The sequence below is a fragment of the Rhinolophus hipposideros genome (assembly GCF_964194185.1).
Source record: "Rhinolophus hipposideros genome assembly, chromosome: 25".
NCBI lineage: Eukaryota > Metazoa > Chordata > Mammalia > Chiroptera > Rhinolophidae > Rhinolophus > Rhinolophus hipposideros.
This window is the reverse complement of record NC_138071.1, coordinates 30418318-30436006: the sequence shown is the minus strand read 5'-3', so window position 1 is coordinate 30436006 and position 17689 is coordinate 30418318. Positions and strand designations below refer to the sequence as shown.

The window sequence follows — 17689 nt, the reverse complement described above, 5'->3', positions numbered from 1 at the left end:
GAAGCCTTGTCCCCCTTTTTCCTAATTATGGAGTAAGAATTATTTTGATTTTAAAGTTCTATGATAGAAACTTTCACACATATAGTAAATAGAGAGCCTAGTATTTGAACCCCTGTGTACCCATAACACTTTCAGTAGTTAGGGACCCAAGCCTAATCTATTCTTCCCTCGTTTTGAAGCAGATCAGCTCAGAACAGTTTAGTAGGTATTGCTAAAAGATAGGGACTTTTTTTTTTTCTTAGCATAAGCATTACTGTTGTCACAACTAAAAAAAGACAAATAATGATTCCTTAGTGTCATCAAAATCCAGTCATTGTTTTTCAGTGACATTTCAATGACACTTTTCCAGTTTTGTGTGACTCTCTAAATGAGAGCCATATGTTATGATTGGCCGGTGTATTGTTTACGTCTCTGGGACTATCAGTTCCCTCCCCAGCAGTGTCTCCGCCCTCTCTTTTTTTCTTGCTATTTTTGTTGTTGAAGAAGCCAAGTTATTCTTTTGTTTCCTATAGTCTGGGTTTTACAGAACCTGCAGCATCATTAATGTGTCCCTTTGCCCTTTGTATTTTCTTGTAAATTGGTAGTTAAATGGAGAGGTGAAGAGAGTCTCATTTTTGTGCGGTTTAGTTTATTGTGTTTGAGTCTCTGTGGTGCTGTTGGGTTCTTCCCTCAGGGGTACATAACATCTTGTTTTTTTTTGTTTTACTATCCAACCACTGACGACGGTTGTCTGAATTAAGTCATTACAAGTAGAATCTTTATTCTGGCCCTAGTGCATTTCAGAACTTTGGGAATTCAAGACAGCGGGTTACATGGGCTATGTCTCTGCACAGCCCACTGACTGGTGCAGCCGGTGCTGGAGGGCCTGCCGTCTGTCCGCAGCGTCCTCTGGGTGAGATTGTCAGATAGGCCACTGCATGTATCTGGATGGGCCTCCTGAAATACTCAGCTGGGAATGATAATGACCCGAGACCATGAGGCTGTGCATGACGGTGTTTCTATAATTTGAAGTGTCTGTTAAGTTGTGAATGCCCAAAGTGCTGATATGTAAAGCAGATCGTGACAAAAGGGAGCTGATTGAAGGTTTTGAAGTCTTTTCCCCTCCTACTTATAGAGCCTTTTAGAAGACCCTTATCCGATGGTCCGTTCTGCAGGGATACTTGGTGTTTGTAAAATAACTTCCAAGTACTGGGAAATGATGCCTCCAACCATTCTCATTGATCTCCTCAAGAAAGTCACTGGGGAGCTGGCGTTTGACACAAGCTCGGCTGATGTGCGCTGCTCGGTCTTTAAGGTAAGATGTGAAGTTACATGAACAGTATTTTGTTACTGTAGACTAATAGTTAGAAAATGCAGAGGAAGAAAAGCTTAAAAATCACCCATAATCTTACTACACCCATAGATAAATCTTAGTACACCCATAGATAAATCTTAGTACACCCATAGATAAAGCACAGTTGACACTTTTGTTGTATATCCAAAGTAAGGTTTTATAAACCAAATTAAAAGTGTTTTCTATAAAAAATGTCTACTGGAAATAGTTTTTTGTCTGTGGGAGGGCACAGAACTTTAGACTAGGAGCTGTATGTACTTAAAAATTTTTTTAAATTATTACACATTTAAGATTGACTCTTCTGGTATACTCTTTTTTTCTCCTGCCTCTCCTCCCCGCCTCCACCTCCAGTTCAAGCCGTTGTTTCTCAGCCTAGTTATGTAGCACACAGCTTCTTGACCCATGCTGGTATTACGAGCCTTGCGCCCACCCAGCTGAGGCAGCCGGTCGCCAGTTGTCCTTCGGCCGCTCACAGCAGCTCACGGCAGCTCTTGCAGGCTGCCAGCCACTCACAGTGGCTGCCAGCCACTCACGCTGGCTGCTGGCCACTCAAGCTGGCCACCGGCCACTCATACCAGCACTAGGTAGCCTACGGCAGTACACAGCAGCCCATGGAAGCACAACAGCTCACGGTGGCTGGTGGCCACTCACGCCAACCTCCGGCTGCTCACAGCAGCCCAGTTCCAGGGAGAGCCGTTATTCACATTCTTAGCTATAGAGGGCGCAGCTCACTGGTCCATGTGGGAATCAAACCGGTGACCTTTGGCTTTAGGAGCACGGAGCTCCAGCCGTCTCAGTCACCGGCCCGGCCCTACTTTATGTACTTTTAATAAGAACCTACAAAAATATCCTCTCTCCCTTCATCCAGTGTCATACAATTTCATCTGTAGCCCCATCCATTGTCTCCCATGATTACTTTGAAGCAAATTCCAGACGTTACATCAACTCATCTGTAAAAATTTAAGTATGATTTTTAAAATATAAGGTCCTAAAAAAAAAAATCCTTTTTCCTAATAACTGGAAAGCGGTGATGGTAGAGTGCATCATAGCTTCCTACAAGTTAGAGCCTGGGCTGAACTTGTCTCATGGCTAGTCGCTCCACCATCCATCTGGGGTACACATAGGAGAGAGTTGGGGGCCTTGTGCCTTCTGGTTTCCATGTGGAATCGAGTCAGGAGGTACAGAGAATGAGTGTGTAAAAGGGTTCTGGGACCTTAGCTTTGGAGCCTACCCCACCGGCTATTCTGTGTTTCTTTTGCACCCTAAAACCCATAAAACTTACTAAGAGAAAGTATTGAGACATCATTTTTAGAACTGCTCTACTCTTATTTGAATGAAACAGTGGATAAACTGATTATCAGTCATTGAAACTACTAATTCATTAAAGGTTCATTAAAAGCTTTTTGTATGAAACTGAGAAAAGTGTTATTTTCTGCAGTTATGTTTATTTCACTAGCAGTTCTCATAAAAATGGAACTGAATATTTTCTTACCTGAACTTTTTTTATGTTCTAATTTTAAACTTATCTTTCTCCTGTCTTGTAGTGTCTGCCGATAATTTTGGATAACAAATTAAGCCACCCGTTATTAGAACAGCTTTTGCCAGCAGTAAGATACAGTCTCCATGACAATTCCGAGAAAGTGAGAGTGGCTTTTGTGGACATGCTGCTTAAAGTTAAAGCTGTGAGAGCTGCTAAGGTAAGGTACAGAGGATTTTTCTTATTTAAGACATAAAATAAATAAGTTTTCATCAACAAAACAACAAAGCAGTTTTAATTCCAAGAGTTTTAGTAATCACATTTAAACTAACTGGATGTCCAGTATAGTTTACCAGTTGTTACTGTCGTAAAATTTTGTTCTGTGATTTTCATTGAAGTTTCCAGAAATATCATGAATGTGTGTTTTCTTTTTGAAAGCCAATATAAGCAGCACCTACCTTAAATTTTTATCATATACATGAAAGTTTTTGTTGAAATGTTTAAATGCTTGGTACATAGTAAGCACTTAAATATTATGTAGAAAAATGTTGAATATGATATTTCCCCTTGCCCCCGCATTTTAAAGAAGGAAACCAGGGGCTACCTGTTTTATTATAATGTACATGGCATTGTTTTACTTTAACTCTAGTTCTCTTCAGCTTTTGGCTAAATGTTAGTTATAACATTCTTAACTTCATTATTATTTCATATGATTATTTGTGGGTTTTCTTCCTCCATTCAGCAGTTCTCTGAAATTTACTTTAAGGTGCTGTTTCGTCGCAGCACAGGATTTGGGAACAGGCTGATGTGCCATCATTGTATTGTCAGCTGCACAGACCATCGCATTTCATTTGTGCAGTGAAAGAAGGCTGTGACTGGAAAAGGAAGCGGCTTCCGTGGAAATTTTTTACTGGATTAGGTCCTTTGCATTTCCATATAAATTTTAGAATCAGCCTGTCAATTTCAACAAAAAAGCCGTTTGCAATTTTAATTGAATTTGTTATAACAGCTTATTAAAACTGTCGTTCTGAATCTGAAAGGGAAATTTTTGGCTTAGTTTTGTGTTTGAACTGTAAATCTGTTTGCAAAGGATCATTGAGGTGATGGCTGGTGAGGAAATGGAGAGAGCAGTTGTTTTGGGTTTGTTACTGGGTCTGCCCAAGAGAATGGGAGAGAGAGATAAGACAGGGACAGAAGTGCCTGTGGAGTTTGGGTTTAATGTTTCAGTGAAATGTTCCTTTTATCTTAATCCTTAGCTCTGCACTGGCAAGGCAGAGTAGTTTAACGGTGAGGTCTCTGCACAGGTTTGTTTGGGGCACACACTGAATCTTTGAAAATCAAGGTGAGAGACTGGTGGCCATATGGAGAGGCAGATAACAGGATGTGGGGTGGCTGATGGCCCACCGGGTGGGAATGGTGAGACAGCATGTTGCTGTCAGACACCAGTGTTGCTTGCGGTACCCATGAAATGTTAACACTGTCATTGGTCTCCTGCATCCAGCCTTAGAGGGAATGAGAGTTATCCTTTCTTTTTATTTCTGCGTAAGCCATGGTAGGACTGAGCTCAGAAGGGCCAGAGCCACATTTTATTCTCAAAGGCCCCTGACAGAATGACTGATACATGATGGGTAATAAAAAGGATACAGGAATGGAGGTGGGACCTGATGGAGGCAGGAAACTCAGATCGAGTTGTGGATGGCTCTTTTTTTCAAAGGTTGGAATGACATGAAAATGCTCGCCAATAAGAAAGATTCAATTGAAAACACTGGAAAAGGAATGCTCGGTAGAGCCAGGTCCTTGAGAAAAAGCTATGTCAGTGATGGTGCCCCCTTTACACAGATGAGAAAACTGATAAGTGACTGAGACAGGAACATTTCAGTATGAAAATTATTTTCTTTCTGTTATTCTGTGATGTTTTCCTCTTGTCTTGAACTTCTTACTTAGAAATTTGGCCCTTTTCTGTAGGCAGTAGACAATAGTGATGCTTTTGAGCAGAAGGCAGTAGGACACTTGTGATGGATGCAGTTATCTGGCAGCAGTGAGGCAGGCCGGAGAAGGCTGTGTGGTCATCAAGGCAAGCCGGCCGAGAAGGCAGGAGGGTGTGTTGTGTGAAGGGGTGCCGTGTAAGGGGGTGCTGCTGCGGACTCATGGTCACTGTGGCCATGGGGCTTCCTGAGTGATGCCTCTGTGTCTGCGAGGTAGGAAATGGAGTGCCTGCTGCCGTGTTCTATGTCAAAACTGTTGTAAATTTTTAAAGTCAGTTTTCACATTAATGGGCCAAAAGTTAATGGTGTTTTAGAAAATTTTTGAATGATTAGACTGATAATCATAGCTTTCATCTGAGAGTTTACTATGCATTGAGCATGGTGCTAATTAATTATAATTTACCCCCCAACAAACAGCCTTATACTTAGGAACATTATACATCAGTGCTTTTTAAAATAGGATTTATTCTAATTTCTCGGCAGAAGTGTTGCGGATTCTGGTGTAGTTATTGGAACTGAATAGTCTTGAATATAAAACATAGTTTCTTTTTTATTACGCTCTGGAAACTGCCTAAAATGTTTTCAAGATGGCAGGAAAAGTTGACGGTTTCCTTCTGCATTCATGCTTTATACATAGTTTTGGAAAATATGCCCCATGGAGCACATCTTGGTTCGTCTGGAATCAGATTCCCGGCCTGTGTGTCGGCGTCTGGTTAGCCTCATCTTTAACTCCTTTCTGCCGGTGAACCAGCCGGAGGAGGTGTGGTGCGAGCGCTGTGTCACGCTGCTGCAGATGAACCACGCAGCTGCCCGGAGGTTCTACCAGCATGCCCACGAGCACACGGCCTGCACCAACATAGGTACGCAGTCCCTGGCTCCGTGTGCCCGCCCGCCTGCCGTGCTGCGGTGCCGTTCTTAGTGGTTCCCGCGAAAATACTGTAGTTACTTGGGCTTAGCACTGTCCTTCCAGGAAGGCAACTTTGCTGAAGAAACATGTAAGTAACCATTGCTTATCATAAACATTCTAGCCAAGCTGATGCATGTGATCCGCCACTGCTTGAATGCCTGCATCCGGAAGGCCGTCAACGAGTGCGGAGAGGAGGACGAAGGCAGGGAGAAGGAGAACGTGAGTGTGAGAGGGCCGCTCCCTGTGGGCGGGACCACACTGCCCTGATGCAGACCTGGCGGGACACACCTCCCTTACGCTTAGAAAAAGCCCTGGCCTTAGGTCAGCAGTGTCCTTTCCAGTCCAAGTTAGGGTCAAGCCCCCGGGCAGGCCGCCCCAAATGTCCCGCAGCGTCTGGAGGTTCAGAATCCAGGGGCAAAAGTCCTTATAAACCACCACTCCTTGGCTGATAACTGCGCCCAACCTTTGTTTATGTTTCTCACCAAGTAACAGCCAAACGGAAGTGTCAGTTCTTCACAAGTTGGTTGTTTCTTTGTGTAAACAGTTATAAAAAGCTGGCTGGCTCGTCATTTCAGAGACCATCATTTATACGCACATATTAAATTGGTTTTTCTCCTGTTAATCTGGTTTGAGGTTGGTTTATTATTAGTCTGGCCTTAAGAACTCAAGGAGGGAAGGGAGGAATTCTCCCTTTGCCCAGCCTTAGGGGTTTTTATTTATTCCTTTAGTGTTGATACTTCAACTAATTATTTTGGAGGTTCATAAACAATGTTTTTGAAAGAATTGTATATCCTTTGTGGTTCATTGTGGTCTAAGGTGAACATTCAGAATGTAATGCTGACTACTGTTCCCTGCCAGCATAAGCGGGAAAATGTAAATGGGATATAATTTAAAGCAAGCCAAGAAAGCCTATGGTGGAATGGGGTCAATTGGCAGCAGTCATCACACCAGAGTCTTGTGTGGTACCCACCAGCATGTAGAATGAGGGCGGGGGAAGGGGCGGAGCTTGTAACTCAATTTTAGTAGTAATCACATTTAAGTAAATTAGGTTTTATTGTCCCCAGTCTGTTCATGCTGAGGTTTATGATGAGAAGTGACATCTGTTAACAAATCAGAAGATACGGTAAAAGAAAAAGCATGCTTTTTCCTAGTGTTCTATGTTCCTAGGTGAAGACAGTGGTTTATACGTTTTCCTTTTTAGAGGATTTTAATTCATGTAAAGTGTTTTTTGAAAGGATGTAGGGTTAATTCAGAATGTATTATTTCCTGCGTCGGCTTTTAACAACAGATTTACCTCTTAGAGATCCTCAAATACAGAAGAGTCATATTACGACATGAAAATAAACTTGATAGTCTTTACGTTTCTGCGTTTCTGCGTTAGAGCTAGGATTCTGAGGTGTGCTTTTAAAGATAGTGCGGTTATCTTAGTGGTTGTAATGGTTCGATTCTTTCACAGTAAATTGTTTGTATCTTAGGTTCTGGACAAAACCCTGTCAGTAAGCGATGTCGCATCCATGGCAGGCTTATTAGAAATCATTGTGATTCTTTGGAAAAGCATCCACAGAAGTATGGAGAACAACAAGGAGGCCAAAGTCTACACCATTGACAAGTTTGCTTCTGTGCTCCCCGAGTACCTGAAAGTGTTCCAGGTAAGATGGGCCCCCGTGTGTGCAGGTGCATTGCAGAGACACTGGTGCAGTCGTCTGCCTACCTGCCTAGCCCTGGGCCCCTTCTGGAAGGAGAAGGCCCAGCCAGCTCCTCCCGTGCAGGGTAGTTGGTCTCCCTCCTGCTCTTCTTGAGGGCGGAGGCCACTTCATGCCTTTCTGCTTCTTGTCCCCAACACCCAGAGACATGTGGAGGGTAAACACTCAGCTTTCTCTGTGGTGGATTCAGTTTGATTTGCTGGGAATTGAGAAGGAGGTGTTTGTGAACATCAGGCTGCAGTCGCCTCTGCTCTGTGAGCAGTTGTAGGCATTCGCTCCACTACAAGCAGGTATATTTCTGAAGTGCTGAGTTATGTCTCTGTTACCGGGTCAGAGAGAATCACATGTGTGACTAGTATTTAGATGAAGGAAACCTCATTCCTTGACTTTCTGTCTTACTTTGGAAAGAAGTTTATATTTCAAAAACAAATGAAAGGAAGAGTGATAGTAAAAATGCACATTATTCCCAATTATAAAGAGAACATGGTTTAAATATGGAAAGATCTCAGATTTTGGGAACCTCCCGTCTTGGTGAGTATACTCATGGCAGACTCTTTGTGTGAGTTGTGTTTCTGTGACTCACATGTCTGAGCTCCTTTTGTCTCTGAAATGCAAACATGTCCTGTCCATGGAAGAAAATAACGAGGCTGCTGACGTAACTAGTGCTTTTAAAGCTCAAATAATTAACACTGGAGTGAGGAGCCAGCATTGTCTCAAGAATCTCAGAAGATAACTAGACACTGGATGAGCTGACAGATGAGCACGTGGCCTGGGTATCTAGGAACCCCAGGAAGATAGTTAATTCACCTAATTCAGAAGGATTCTGGCAAGAGAGCTGCCCCGCCTTGGGAGCTCAGAACAGCATGGTCATCCTGTAAGTGAGTCAACAGCCTGGAAGCCGCACAGAGCGTGGGATCAGCAGTAATTATCAGTCTCCATTTGGAACATTAAGAAAATACTTTCTCTAAAGGGTAACGGTGGCTTCACTCTGACTTGATGCACAGTAATTACAGACCATGTTTTGACGTTGCTCCTGTATATTTTTAGGAAAAATTTTTTTTAGGATCCACCACCCCTCATTCTCCCAACCAACTAAGGACACTTTTATTAAGTGTCCTTGATAGAGTCTAGTCTACTGTTTGCTTTGTTGTTGTAACAAAAACAATAGTAGTGTGGCGATCATTTATTAGGCACCACGGCATTCCAGGCACTGTGTGAGTCTGTGTGGCTCGCCTCACACGTTCCTTCCAACGACCTTGCCCATTTTGCAGAGGAGGAAACTGAAGTTCAGGGTCTGGATTCTTGGCTTTGTTGTCCAGCCTGTTAGCTTGTGGAAGGAACCTGAGTGGGCTTAAATTTCACAGGTCGACCCGAAGCCTGGCCATTGCCCCTTAAATTTCACCAACAGTCTTCCTATATTCTGACTGTTTTATTTAAAATAGTTTCTCTGACTAGTTTCATTCTCTTGAGATTTATGTTCCAGATACCGAGTGTATATAGTTAATTTTTTTCCCTTTCATCAGTTGTTTTTACAACTTGGAAAAACTTGTAAAAGTTGTGGCAGCGAGCCTTGGCAGTGAGAAATCGTGTATATTCTGGGTACTGATGTATCCCCAGGATCTAGATTGGTGCCTTGTATACAGTAGGTGCTTAATAAATATTTGCACAAAGTAATACCTCACACAGAGTAGTAAAGTGTCACATGGAATTTTGAGAATAGTCATCAGACATGAGGTTTCCAATAGGTGTAGTTTTTCTCACTGAATGTGGAAAGGGTTCCTTATTCTAGTTGCTACTGAGCAACTTTGAACATAGGTGGTTAGGAAGTTGTGTGGGGAGGCTTTCACAGCAGTACGGTGTTTAAATACCTTTTGTTTTGTCTTCCTTTTTGTGCGTTTAGGATGATCGCTGCAAGATCCCTTTGTTTATGCTGATGTCCTTCATGCCAGCGTCGGCCGTGCCTACATTCAGGTCCTCCTTTGGCCCCGCCCAGCAGTGCGGGTTGGGGGGGGTCCTGCACTGGTCTTGCTGGGTTATTAGTTTAGCATGCATCAGACTGTCACATGTTAGCGTTAAGTTCCCAGCTGCTGCTTCCCCCACCTCCCTTGCTCCCTCGGTCCCTCCCTCCCTCTCACGTGGCCAGGAAAATAGCAAGAAGCCGTTTCCAGGTGGCTCTGGAGTCACTAAGCAAACTGCCAGAGTCTGCTTGGAACCAGAGCTGTCTCTCAGCCGTAAAGTCGGGGGTAATTTTCAAGCCCGGCAGCATGAGTCCCTAGAGCTGTGCTGCTATCCATGTGGTTCTTTTGGCCACACGTGGCTCTGACACTGGCAGCGTGGCCATCAGGGTTGAGATGTAAGTGCTGAGTTCTCATGGACTCTGGGTGAGAAGAAGAATGTACAGCATCTCATCAGTTCTTTTCTGATTGCATCTTGAAAGGAGACTGGATAGATTGAGTTAAGATATGGTACTGAAATTAATTTTCCCTGTTTCCTTTTTTTTAATGTGGCCACTACAAAATTTAAAATGACTTAAGGGGCTTGCTTTTGTGGCTTGCATTATATTTTTCATTTGACAGTAAAAATTACTTATTTGTATTCATATTTATGAAAAAAATAATAGTTTAATGCTAAACAATAATCATCACCCGCAAATTAGAAATCTTTGCCCTGGAGTCTGACAGAGATGACACAGAAACGAAAGCCTGGGAGTTTTTTGTGAGTGGTGTGTCACTGAAAGCTTAATACTTATATCAGCTGTGTGGACTTTAGTATTCCCCAGCTGCTTTCTAATTCAGTGTTTTGTGTTAGAACTTGTCCCATGTAGTAACTGTGGGGAAACTGTATTCCTGCAGTGGAGCATGTTCAAGAGTTCCTCTGATAGGAAGGGCTATGTACTCACAGTTCTTAGCTACTTTATTTTCCTCACCTTTTAGAAAAGGGGGAAATTGCTATTAAAATACTCGGTCTGACTATACATTTGACATTTTCAGCTGTGGTGTGATTTCCACATTAAGAAACCAAGAGGAAGGAGCAGCAGACAGGAGCTACTGCACTTTGTTAGACTGTCTCTGCTCCTGGGGACACGTGGGACATGTTCTGGAACTCATCTGCGACTGGCTGCCAGAAGATCAGCCCCAGAGAAAGGTATGCCTGTGTAGGGTTTCTTTAAAATGTGCTGCCTGAGGGGAACTGCATGTTACAAATTAGATGCTTTCCTGGGAATGTTGTGTCAGTTTGTTGCTCTCCATTCTTTCAGAGTAACTCAGCATCTAAGCGGAAAGTGCAAATCCATGATACACGCCCAGTGAAGCCTGAGTTGGCCGTGGTTTACATGGAGTACATGCTGACCCATCCAAAGAATCGGGAGTGCCTGCTCTCTGCTCCCCGGAAGAAACTCAACTATCTTTTGAAAGCACTTGAAACGTCAAAGGTAACCTTATAGCACCGATAACAGACACCATGAGAGTTGAGTGATTCCATGTAGTAGGAGTGAGCAAGTAAGATCTCAATTTTTCGTATGTGTGGTGTAAAATCTTCCCAGCTGGAAAGCAGGTGAGAGTTACCTAGTACCCTCCCCCCCTTGGTTTGCAGATGAGGATATGCAACTCTCGGTGACTGGGGGGCAAGATGGGGCAGCCCTGTTTCTCCGGATACACTGTCTGTGGAAGACTTTTGTCCCCCAGGGTCTCTTGTTCTGCTTCTGTCCATCCATGTGGGACTCAGAGTCCTCCACAGGCTTTTCTAGGACCCTTGGGAGAGTGTTTCCTAGAATTCACCATTTCCTTCTCCTCTCACTGGCTCACTGGCCATCTCCTCCAGGCCAGCCCTGGAGCAGCCTGTTTGCTGCCTGAGTTTGCCTGTGCCGAGGGCAGAGCCTCCGATGGGCCAGCACCAGGCGTGGCTCCTGTTTGAGGGTGTGGTGGGGGGCGTGGCTCCTGTTAGGCTGTGTGGGTATAGTCGGGGGTGTGGCCCCTGTTAGGGGGTGTTCAGGGAGTTGTGGTCAGGCTGGATCCGCACCCTGCCTGAGGTGAGTTGTCCCAAGAGGAACTGCCTCTCTCTCATTCTCTCTCTCTCTCTCTCTCTCTCTCGCTCTCGCTCTCGCTCTCGCTCTCGCTCTCGCTCTCGCTCTCTGTTGGTCTGTCCTCACAGGGCTGCCTTTTACCCCTCCCCAAAGGCAAGTCAGTTTCCCCAAGGGGCAAAGGCTTCAACATACTGGATCCTCAGTGCTCCTTAAGCAGTAACTTAAAAGTTCCTGGTGGTCCCTCAGGAGGGAGAGTCTGCAGGGGGAGGAAGGGAAGACTGCATTTCTGGGAAAGCTTTGCCTTGTTGCAGAATCGCTTCTGCTGCACTTCTGGGTCTCCCTCCTAGTGCCGCTGAGTGTCAGGTGTTTCACTTTGCAGGCGGATCTGGAATCAATGCTGCACTTGCCAGACGGGCAGCCTCACCGCTTCAGTGAAGCAGCTGCCCTGCGGGCTTTCAGCCTACACTGTCGCTTGAGCATCCACCTGCAGCACAAGGTTAGTCGCCTCTGGTCTGTCAGCAGCACAGGAAGTGCTTCGCCAAAGCCAGGCCCCTTGCTGATTTATCTTTCTGTTGTTGGACAGTTCTGCGCGGAAGGAAAAATGTACCTGTCCATTTTGGAAGACACTGGGTTTTGGTTAGAAAGCAAAGTTTTATCTTTTATTCAAGATCAAGAAGAAGAATATCTGAAGCTTCATAGGGTTGTTTATCAGCAAATCATTCAGGTTAGAATTTTTAAGACACAGAAACCTTTCTCCTTACCGAGTTTGTGACGTGCTTCAAGATTTTATTTTCTATTTTAAAGTTGTAACTTAGACAGTAGTGTTTCCATTCTTAACAACTTACAGTGGCATTTGAGAAGAGTATTTTTTTGCAAAGCATAAACGCTGCATAATTTTAATGTAATTTTACATATTGCATGTAATAGGTGTTCAGTAATGTTTGTGGAATTACATAAAATGTGTGTCTAGATTTCTTAAGGAAACAAAGTGAGAATGTATCTTTATGGAAATTCCTTTACAAAACATTTTTGTAAAGATGGTTTGTTTGAGCTGTTAGAAGCTTTGTAGGCTGGATTGATGCCCTTTGTTGGTGAGTTACGTCTGCACATCTGTCTCTTACAGACATACCTGACTGTGTGCAAAGATGTCGTTATGGTTGGCCTTGGTGACTGTAAATTTCAGATACAGCTTCTGCAGTGGAGTCTTAGAATCATGAACACAGGTATATGTCATTCATTAAAGGACGATTAACAGTCAAAACCAGTCCATCTTCCTCCCTCACTGTGCTGGTCAGGACTCTCACTTTAAAGTGACAGATACGTCATGCAAACTAGCTTCACCAAAAAAGGAATTTACAGGCTGGTGCAGCGTAGAAGTTCAAAGGTGCATCTGGCATTGGATATGACTAAGTCTGGAGTTTCTGACGAGGCCTTGAGGGTCCCCTGCCTGTGGTTTGCTGATTGTCAGGTGACTTGGCCACATGTGGGCTGGTGCAGAGGACGCCCAATGGGTATGCCGCCTCTTCCTGACACCCGTAGGGTGTCACAATAGTTCTCGTTGCCTGCCCTGGCCACTGGTGGGTGAGTTAGGGGTTATTTAATGCTCCCCAGGACCACTGGGAAGTTGCTGTTACCCCAAGGACAGGGTAACCCCTGGGAACCTATACCATGGTGCCCACACTTGCTACACACTCCGTACTCAGTTAAATGTGTGCAGTGAGTGAGTGCAAGGCCAGCCATGGGAGCCCGGGCCTCCGTGGTCCATCCATGGGCCCCAGGGCCGCATTCACAGCCCCAGCACATGGCGGGAGGATGGGGCTGTGGTCCGGGATGTCTCCTGCTCTTCTGGTCACGGCTGGGCTGACCACTGACCCCTGCCCACCAGCCCCCTGGGGCAGCCAAGTCGCTGCGTGGAACTGCTTTTTAACTGATCTCACTGTGCGCCCTAACACTACACTTGCTTCTTTCCGAGCACTACAGAAACTTGAGAAGTCGATCTTTAAGTTTATTTAAGCCTAGATATTTGCTAGAAGAGATTGCAACTAAGATTATCTTTTAGCAAATTTAGCATCATGTTTTGAAAATTAGATTCCATAAGTCTGCAGCTCAGTTGGAAGTTGGTCATCTGGAGTCTTGTTCCCATCACGCTGACCCCAGGGGTCTATTTGGCAAGTCCTGCAGAGGCTTTCTGTTTGGCTCCTGCCACCAAGGTGGGTGCTTGGACTGTCCTGGAGCTGGGGTACCCATTACTCTGCTGTTTTGAGTACATGTTTCCGTAAATTAATCTATAACTGCATGCAAGATTATACATTATTTGTTTAAAATTTCCAAAGTTAAAGACTAAATATTAAAAAGAACAAATATTATTTGTTTTAAAGTTTGGCTTTCTGTCTTTAATTCTTTATAACTTTTACTTTCTGTTGAGAAAACAGCATTTTAAACTTAATGATTGAAACATTAAAAATGATTGGCAGGTTTTTAAACTTCATTTATCATTTAGGAATTGTTTCCCCCCAGAGGACTGAATCTATTTTTCGTATTTATAAAATTTACTTATCTGAGGAGCTGTTGAGAATTTTAGATCTCTGATGTAGCCGGTTTCATTACATAGAAGTATCTGTTCCCCAAATAAGGCCCTAAGTTACTGACTTTACATCTGACCAAACTGAAATGATATTTGTATTTGTACAAAGGACTGTATTTATCAGGATTTCCCGGGAGAGAATCAACTCTGTGGTCGTTTTTGTAGTCCTATCACCAATACGATTGCACTCAGCAGTTTAGCTAGGTGGACAAAGCGTCTGCTGCGCCCTGGGCTCTACTAGCAAGAGTCCTAAGGAAACATTGTCATTGAAAAGCCAGTTATGTATGTGTTGTTGATGATTAAACAGGCCTTCTCCATGCTCAAGTGTGTATTCCAGCAGAAATGTCCTTGACTACAACCGAGTCTCCTCACACAACCCAAACGCAGAACTCTAAGCTCACAAAATTACAGGACTTTCTGCTGTAACACAGTATGTGTGTTACGAAAAACAGCATGCATTCTGCAGAATCAGGCACTGAGAGTGACAGGTTGTGGGAAACGGCAACAGGGCTGACTGTTCAGACAGTGCTGTGTCACCGCGCTAAGAATCATAAACCTTGCAAAAAGTATCAGCAGTCAGAAAGGAAAGTTCCATTTCTAATACTACATGGCACAGTAAATATGGACTCTGTCATAAATGAAAAGGTAAAGGGAGACTGATGGAGACCACGGCCTGGGCTTAGGGCTGGTAGACGGAGCCTGTCCCGGCTGAGCCAGGAGGAGGACCGGCTGGGCCAGTTCTCTGGTTGCTGCTCCTTTGCAGGCACATGGTGGCCTGAGGTACTAACCTGCTCGGAAACCCCGGGAGCACTCAGTGTTAGACTGACATCACTCCCAGCCCTCCTGTGAGCCGATTCACTTCTGAGAAGCCAGAACTTTTTTAGTCAGTGTCTTCTGTTTTACATAGCTGTGAATTCTGACACATCTTCAGTATTTTGTTGTATGGTACTTAACCACTGTCTCTCTGTATTTGGTTATAAGGCACATAATGCTTGAATATAATGAAATCACTTAGAATTAAAATTGTTAAACTTTTCAGATTGCTGTCAGTAATTCTAGACAGAGGTAAGAGTGTGGTTCTCCCCGGCGACTGTGAGGGTGGGTATAAGAGGACAGAGGCTGTTTTCAGGGGCTCAGCACGTTGTCCTCCTCTGGGCTATTTGTACTTGTTAAAGGGCTTACTGCCTGTTCTGCTGAAATGACTTACCTTTGTGGAGCATGTGTGTCCCTCATTTTCTTTTACGTAAAAGAGATTAGTTTCTTGAAAGTTCCTATGATGAAAAGATTTTAGAAACTTTCTGTTGATTCTGGAAGTGCCATGGACCTTTTGAAGGGTGACCTTGACTGGAACAGCGCCCTTGATTTTATTTACTTTAGCAGATAAACTGGGGTTTGAGGTAGTAGTTTTGTATCTGTCTCAAGTAGAGCTCACTGTATTTTATTAATCTATGAACGGAGATAAATTCAAGTCTCTGGGGTGAATTGTAGGATCTGGGCTCACACATGGAAAACATTTTACCAAATCCATACAACACGGTGAAGGTGGTGATTTGGAAGAGAAAGACAACCAATAAACCGTAAGGTGTTACGAATTGAAGAGTTGGCCTCCGAGGTTGTTACACCGTATTTGGAAAACTGTTGGGTCATGCTCAGACTTGGACTGTAGAGCTGGTGTTGATTTGGTGTCAGAAGTAAGGTGTGCTCTCATCCAGGTGTTCGGGACCCGCTGTCCACATCTGCAGGGAGCACAGTTCTTAGTGAGTGAGTCAAACATGCTGTTACTGGAGGGACTTGTTTTATGTTTAAAGGAATGGCTTTTATTTGTTAATATCTATGTTAACCTAGTATTGGCTGACCAGTAACAATCTCTTTGAAGTTACCATAACACACATGGGAGTTAAAATGTGTAATGATTTCACCTAAATCACGTGATTCGATAACTGATTTATCCAATTTTCTTTCTAGTGAAGGGATTCTTTTATGTTTCATTACTTCTTGGCGTTCTAAAAGAGGTAACCGAAAGTTCCTTGAAGCAGAAAATTGATTCAGATGAAGAAGTTGCAACGCTGTTTGACACGGTCCAGAAAGTCTTTCAGAAAATGTTGGAATGTATGGCGTGGAGCTTTCGGAAGCAACCGGAAGAAGGCCTGCGGGTACTCGCATCTTTACAGGACGGGTCTTAGATGTGCCATGACCAGTGCTTCCCTGAGGGCGAGGCCGAGGGCGCAGGCTGAGTGCTTGCTTGTATCGTTGGGCTGTTGGGTTAGGTGCAGCTCGGTGTGGGAGAGAGGTGCCGGGTTCCATTCTTCAGACATGCCTACCGACCACAGTGGGGTACACTCTGCTGTGTGAGGTGATAATACCTGCACCTGGGCAGGAGGGGGGGTGGGACTGTCAGCCTTTGAACAAGTGTTTGTGAGTTCAGGGCACAGGTCCGCTGTGGGAGCCCACCTGCCAAGCAGAGGTATGACTACAATAGGCTTCTGGGTGCTCAGTTGTTATTTCACAAGGTTTTCCAAGTAGAATACATTTTTGAGAATGCTAATTTTGATTATCTGTAGATGACAAAAACTTTCCTCCACTGAAGTGCTAGTTTCAGTGCCGCCTGACCTTCTCTGGTTGGAAGTGAGAGGTTGAGCTGGTAGGACCCGTGGTTCCCTTTGCTGACTGGAAGCTGATGTGAGGTGGCTGTTGAGTAACCTGGCTGCCAGAGTGGCTTTACTCCTAAAATCATGGTCAGCAGAGAGGGCCATTAGTTTTTCTAAGTAGTGATTTAAAAATATGAATAAGCTGTTGTTTTTTAATTAAGATTTTTAAAGTGCTTCCATGGGAGGATGTTTTTGAAATATTGAAAACTTTCCGTTTTATTCTGTACTTAGCTGTTAGAGGTAGTTGAAGGTCGGTGGCCATATGTTCCCAGGTATAGTTCATATTTCACGTAATTCGAAATTTTTTTAATGACTTGGTTCAAGTGTCAGTGATCGGTTTATGTAACGTAATTTATGCCAAAATCATTTATATTCTCTCGAAATCTTTCACCATTGTCTGTGCAGCTTCATTCAGAACGCATGGCATCAGAGTTGGCTGCTTGTAATGTCAGTGGTATTTCTTCATCTTTCCTTCCTTTTTTCTTCATTAATATTATTTTTGGGAAGTTTGCTTTTTTGGGGTTTTTTTCTTTTTTGGGGGGAAAGAATGTTGGGAAGGTAATTCCAGGAGGGTTTCAGTCCTGTCCTCTTCTAGCCACAGTGCCTGAGGGATTTGAGTGAAAAACAGGAAGGGAGGGAGTGGGCTTGCTGGAGGCAAATACAGTCAGGGGTCTGGGGCCCTGGGGAGGACAGTAGGAATACTGGTTCTCAAGTGTCTTTTTGTTTTAACCCCTAAAAACTACTGATGTGCTTTCTCGTAGCTCCTGTATTCTGTGCAGACTCCTCTTCATGACTTTATAACGACTGTTCAGTCTTGGCACACGGACACGCCCGTTCACCGGGATATGCTTTCCACTCTGATTGCTGCCTCTGTTGTCGAGATAAGTCACCAACTGCGAAAGGTGAAGTCTTTTCTGTTAGTCCAGTAACCACTGTGTTTTTTTTGACTGTAAAGATGCTCTTCTCGGCCAGCACCACATTTTTATGTTTTAGCAAGTATTTTTAAGATCTTGGGGTTTAGTGGGCATCTG

General features: G+C 44.0%; 1 protein-coding gene across 2 annotated transcripts in view; it reads left to right on the top strand.

Annotated features, from left to right (window-relative positions):
- NCAPG2 (non-SMC condensin II complex subunit G2) overlaps positions 1-17689 on the top strand; it is a 52593-nt gene that overhangs the window by 22257 nt on the left and 12647 nt on the right. The window contains exons 12-24 of one of the 2 annotated variants that reach the window (XM_081038460.1): positions 1115-1294; positions 2878-3030; positions 5433-5655; positions 5824-5921; positions 7178-7351; positions 9306-9376; positions 10396-10549; positions 10662-10835; positions 11806-11922; positions 12010-12150; positions 12550-12649; positions 15976-16163; positions 17420-17560. In XM_081038460.1, coding sequence (XP_080894586.1) covers positions 1115-1294; positions 2878-3030; positions 5433-5655; positions 5824-5921; positions 7178-7351; positions 9306-9376; positions 10396-10549; positions 10662-10835; positions 11806-11922; positions 12010-12150; positions 12550-12649; positions 15976-16163; positions 17420-17560 — 1914 coding nt within the window. The remainder of the gene's footprint in view (positions 1-1114; positions 1295-2877; positions 3031-5432; positions 5656-5823; positions 5922-7177; positions 7352-9305; positions 9377-10395; positions 10550-10661; positions 10836-11805; positions 11923-12009; positions 12151-12549; positions 12650-15975; positions 16164-17419; positions 17561-17689) is intronic. The other variant, XM_081038461.1, reaches the window with a different exon arrangement.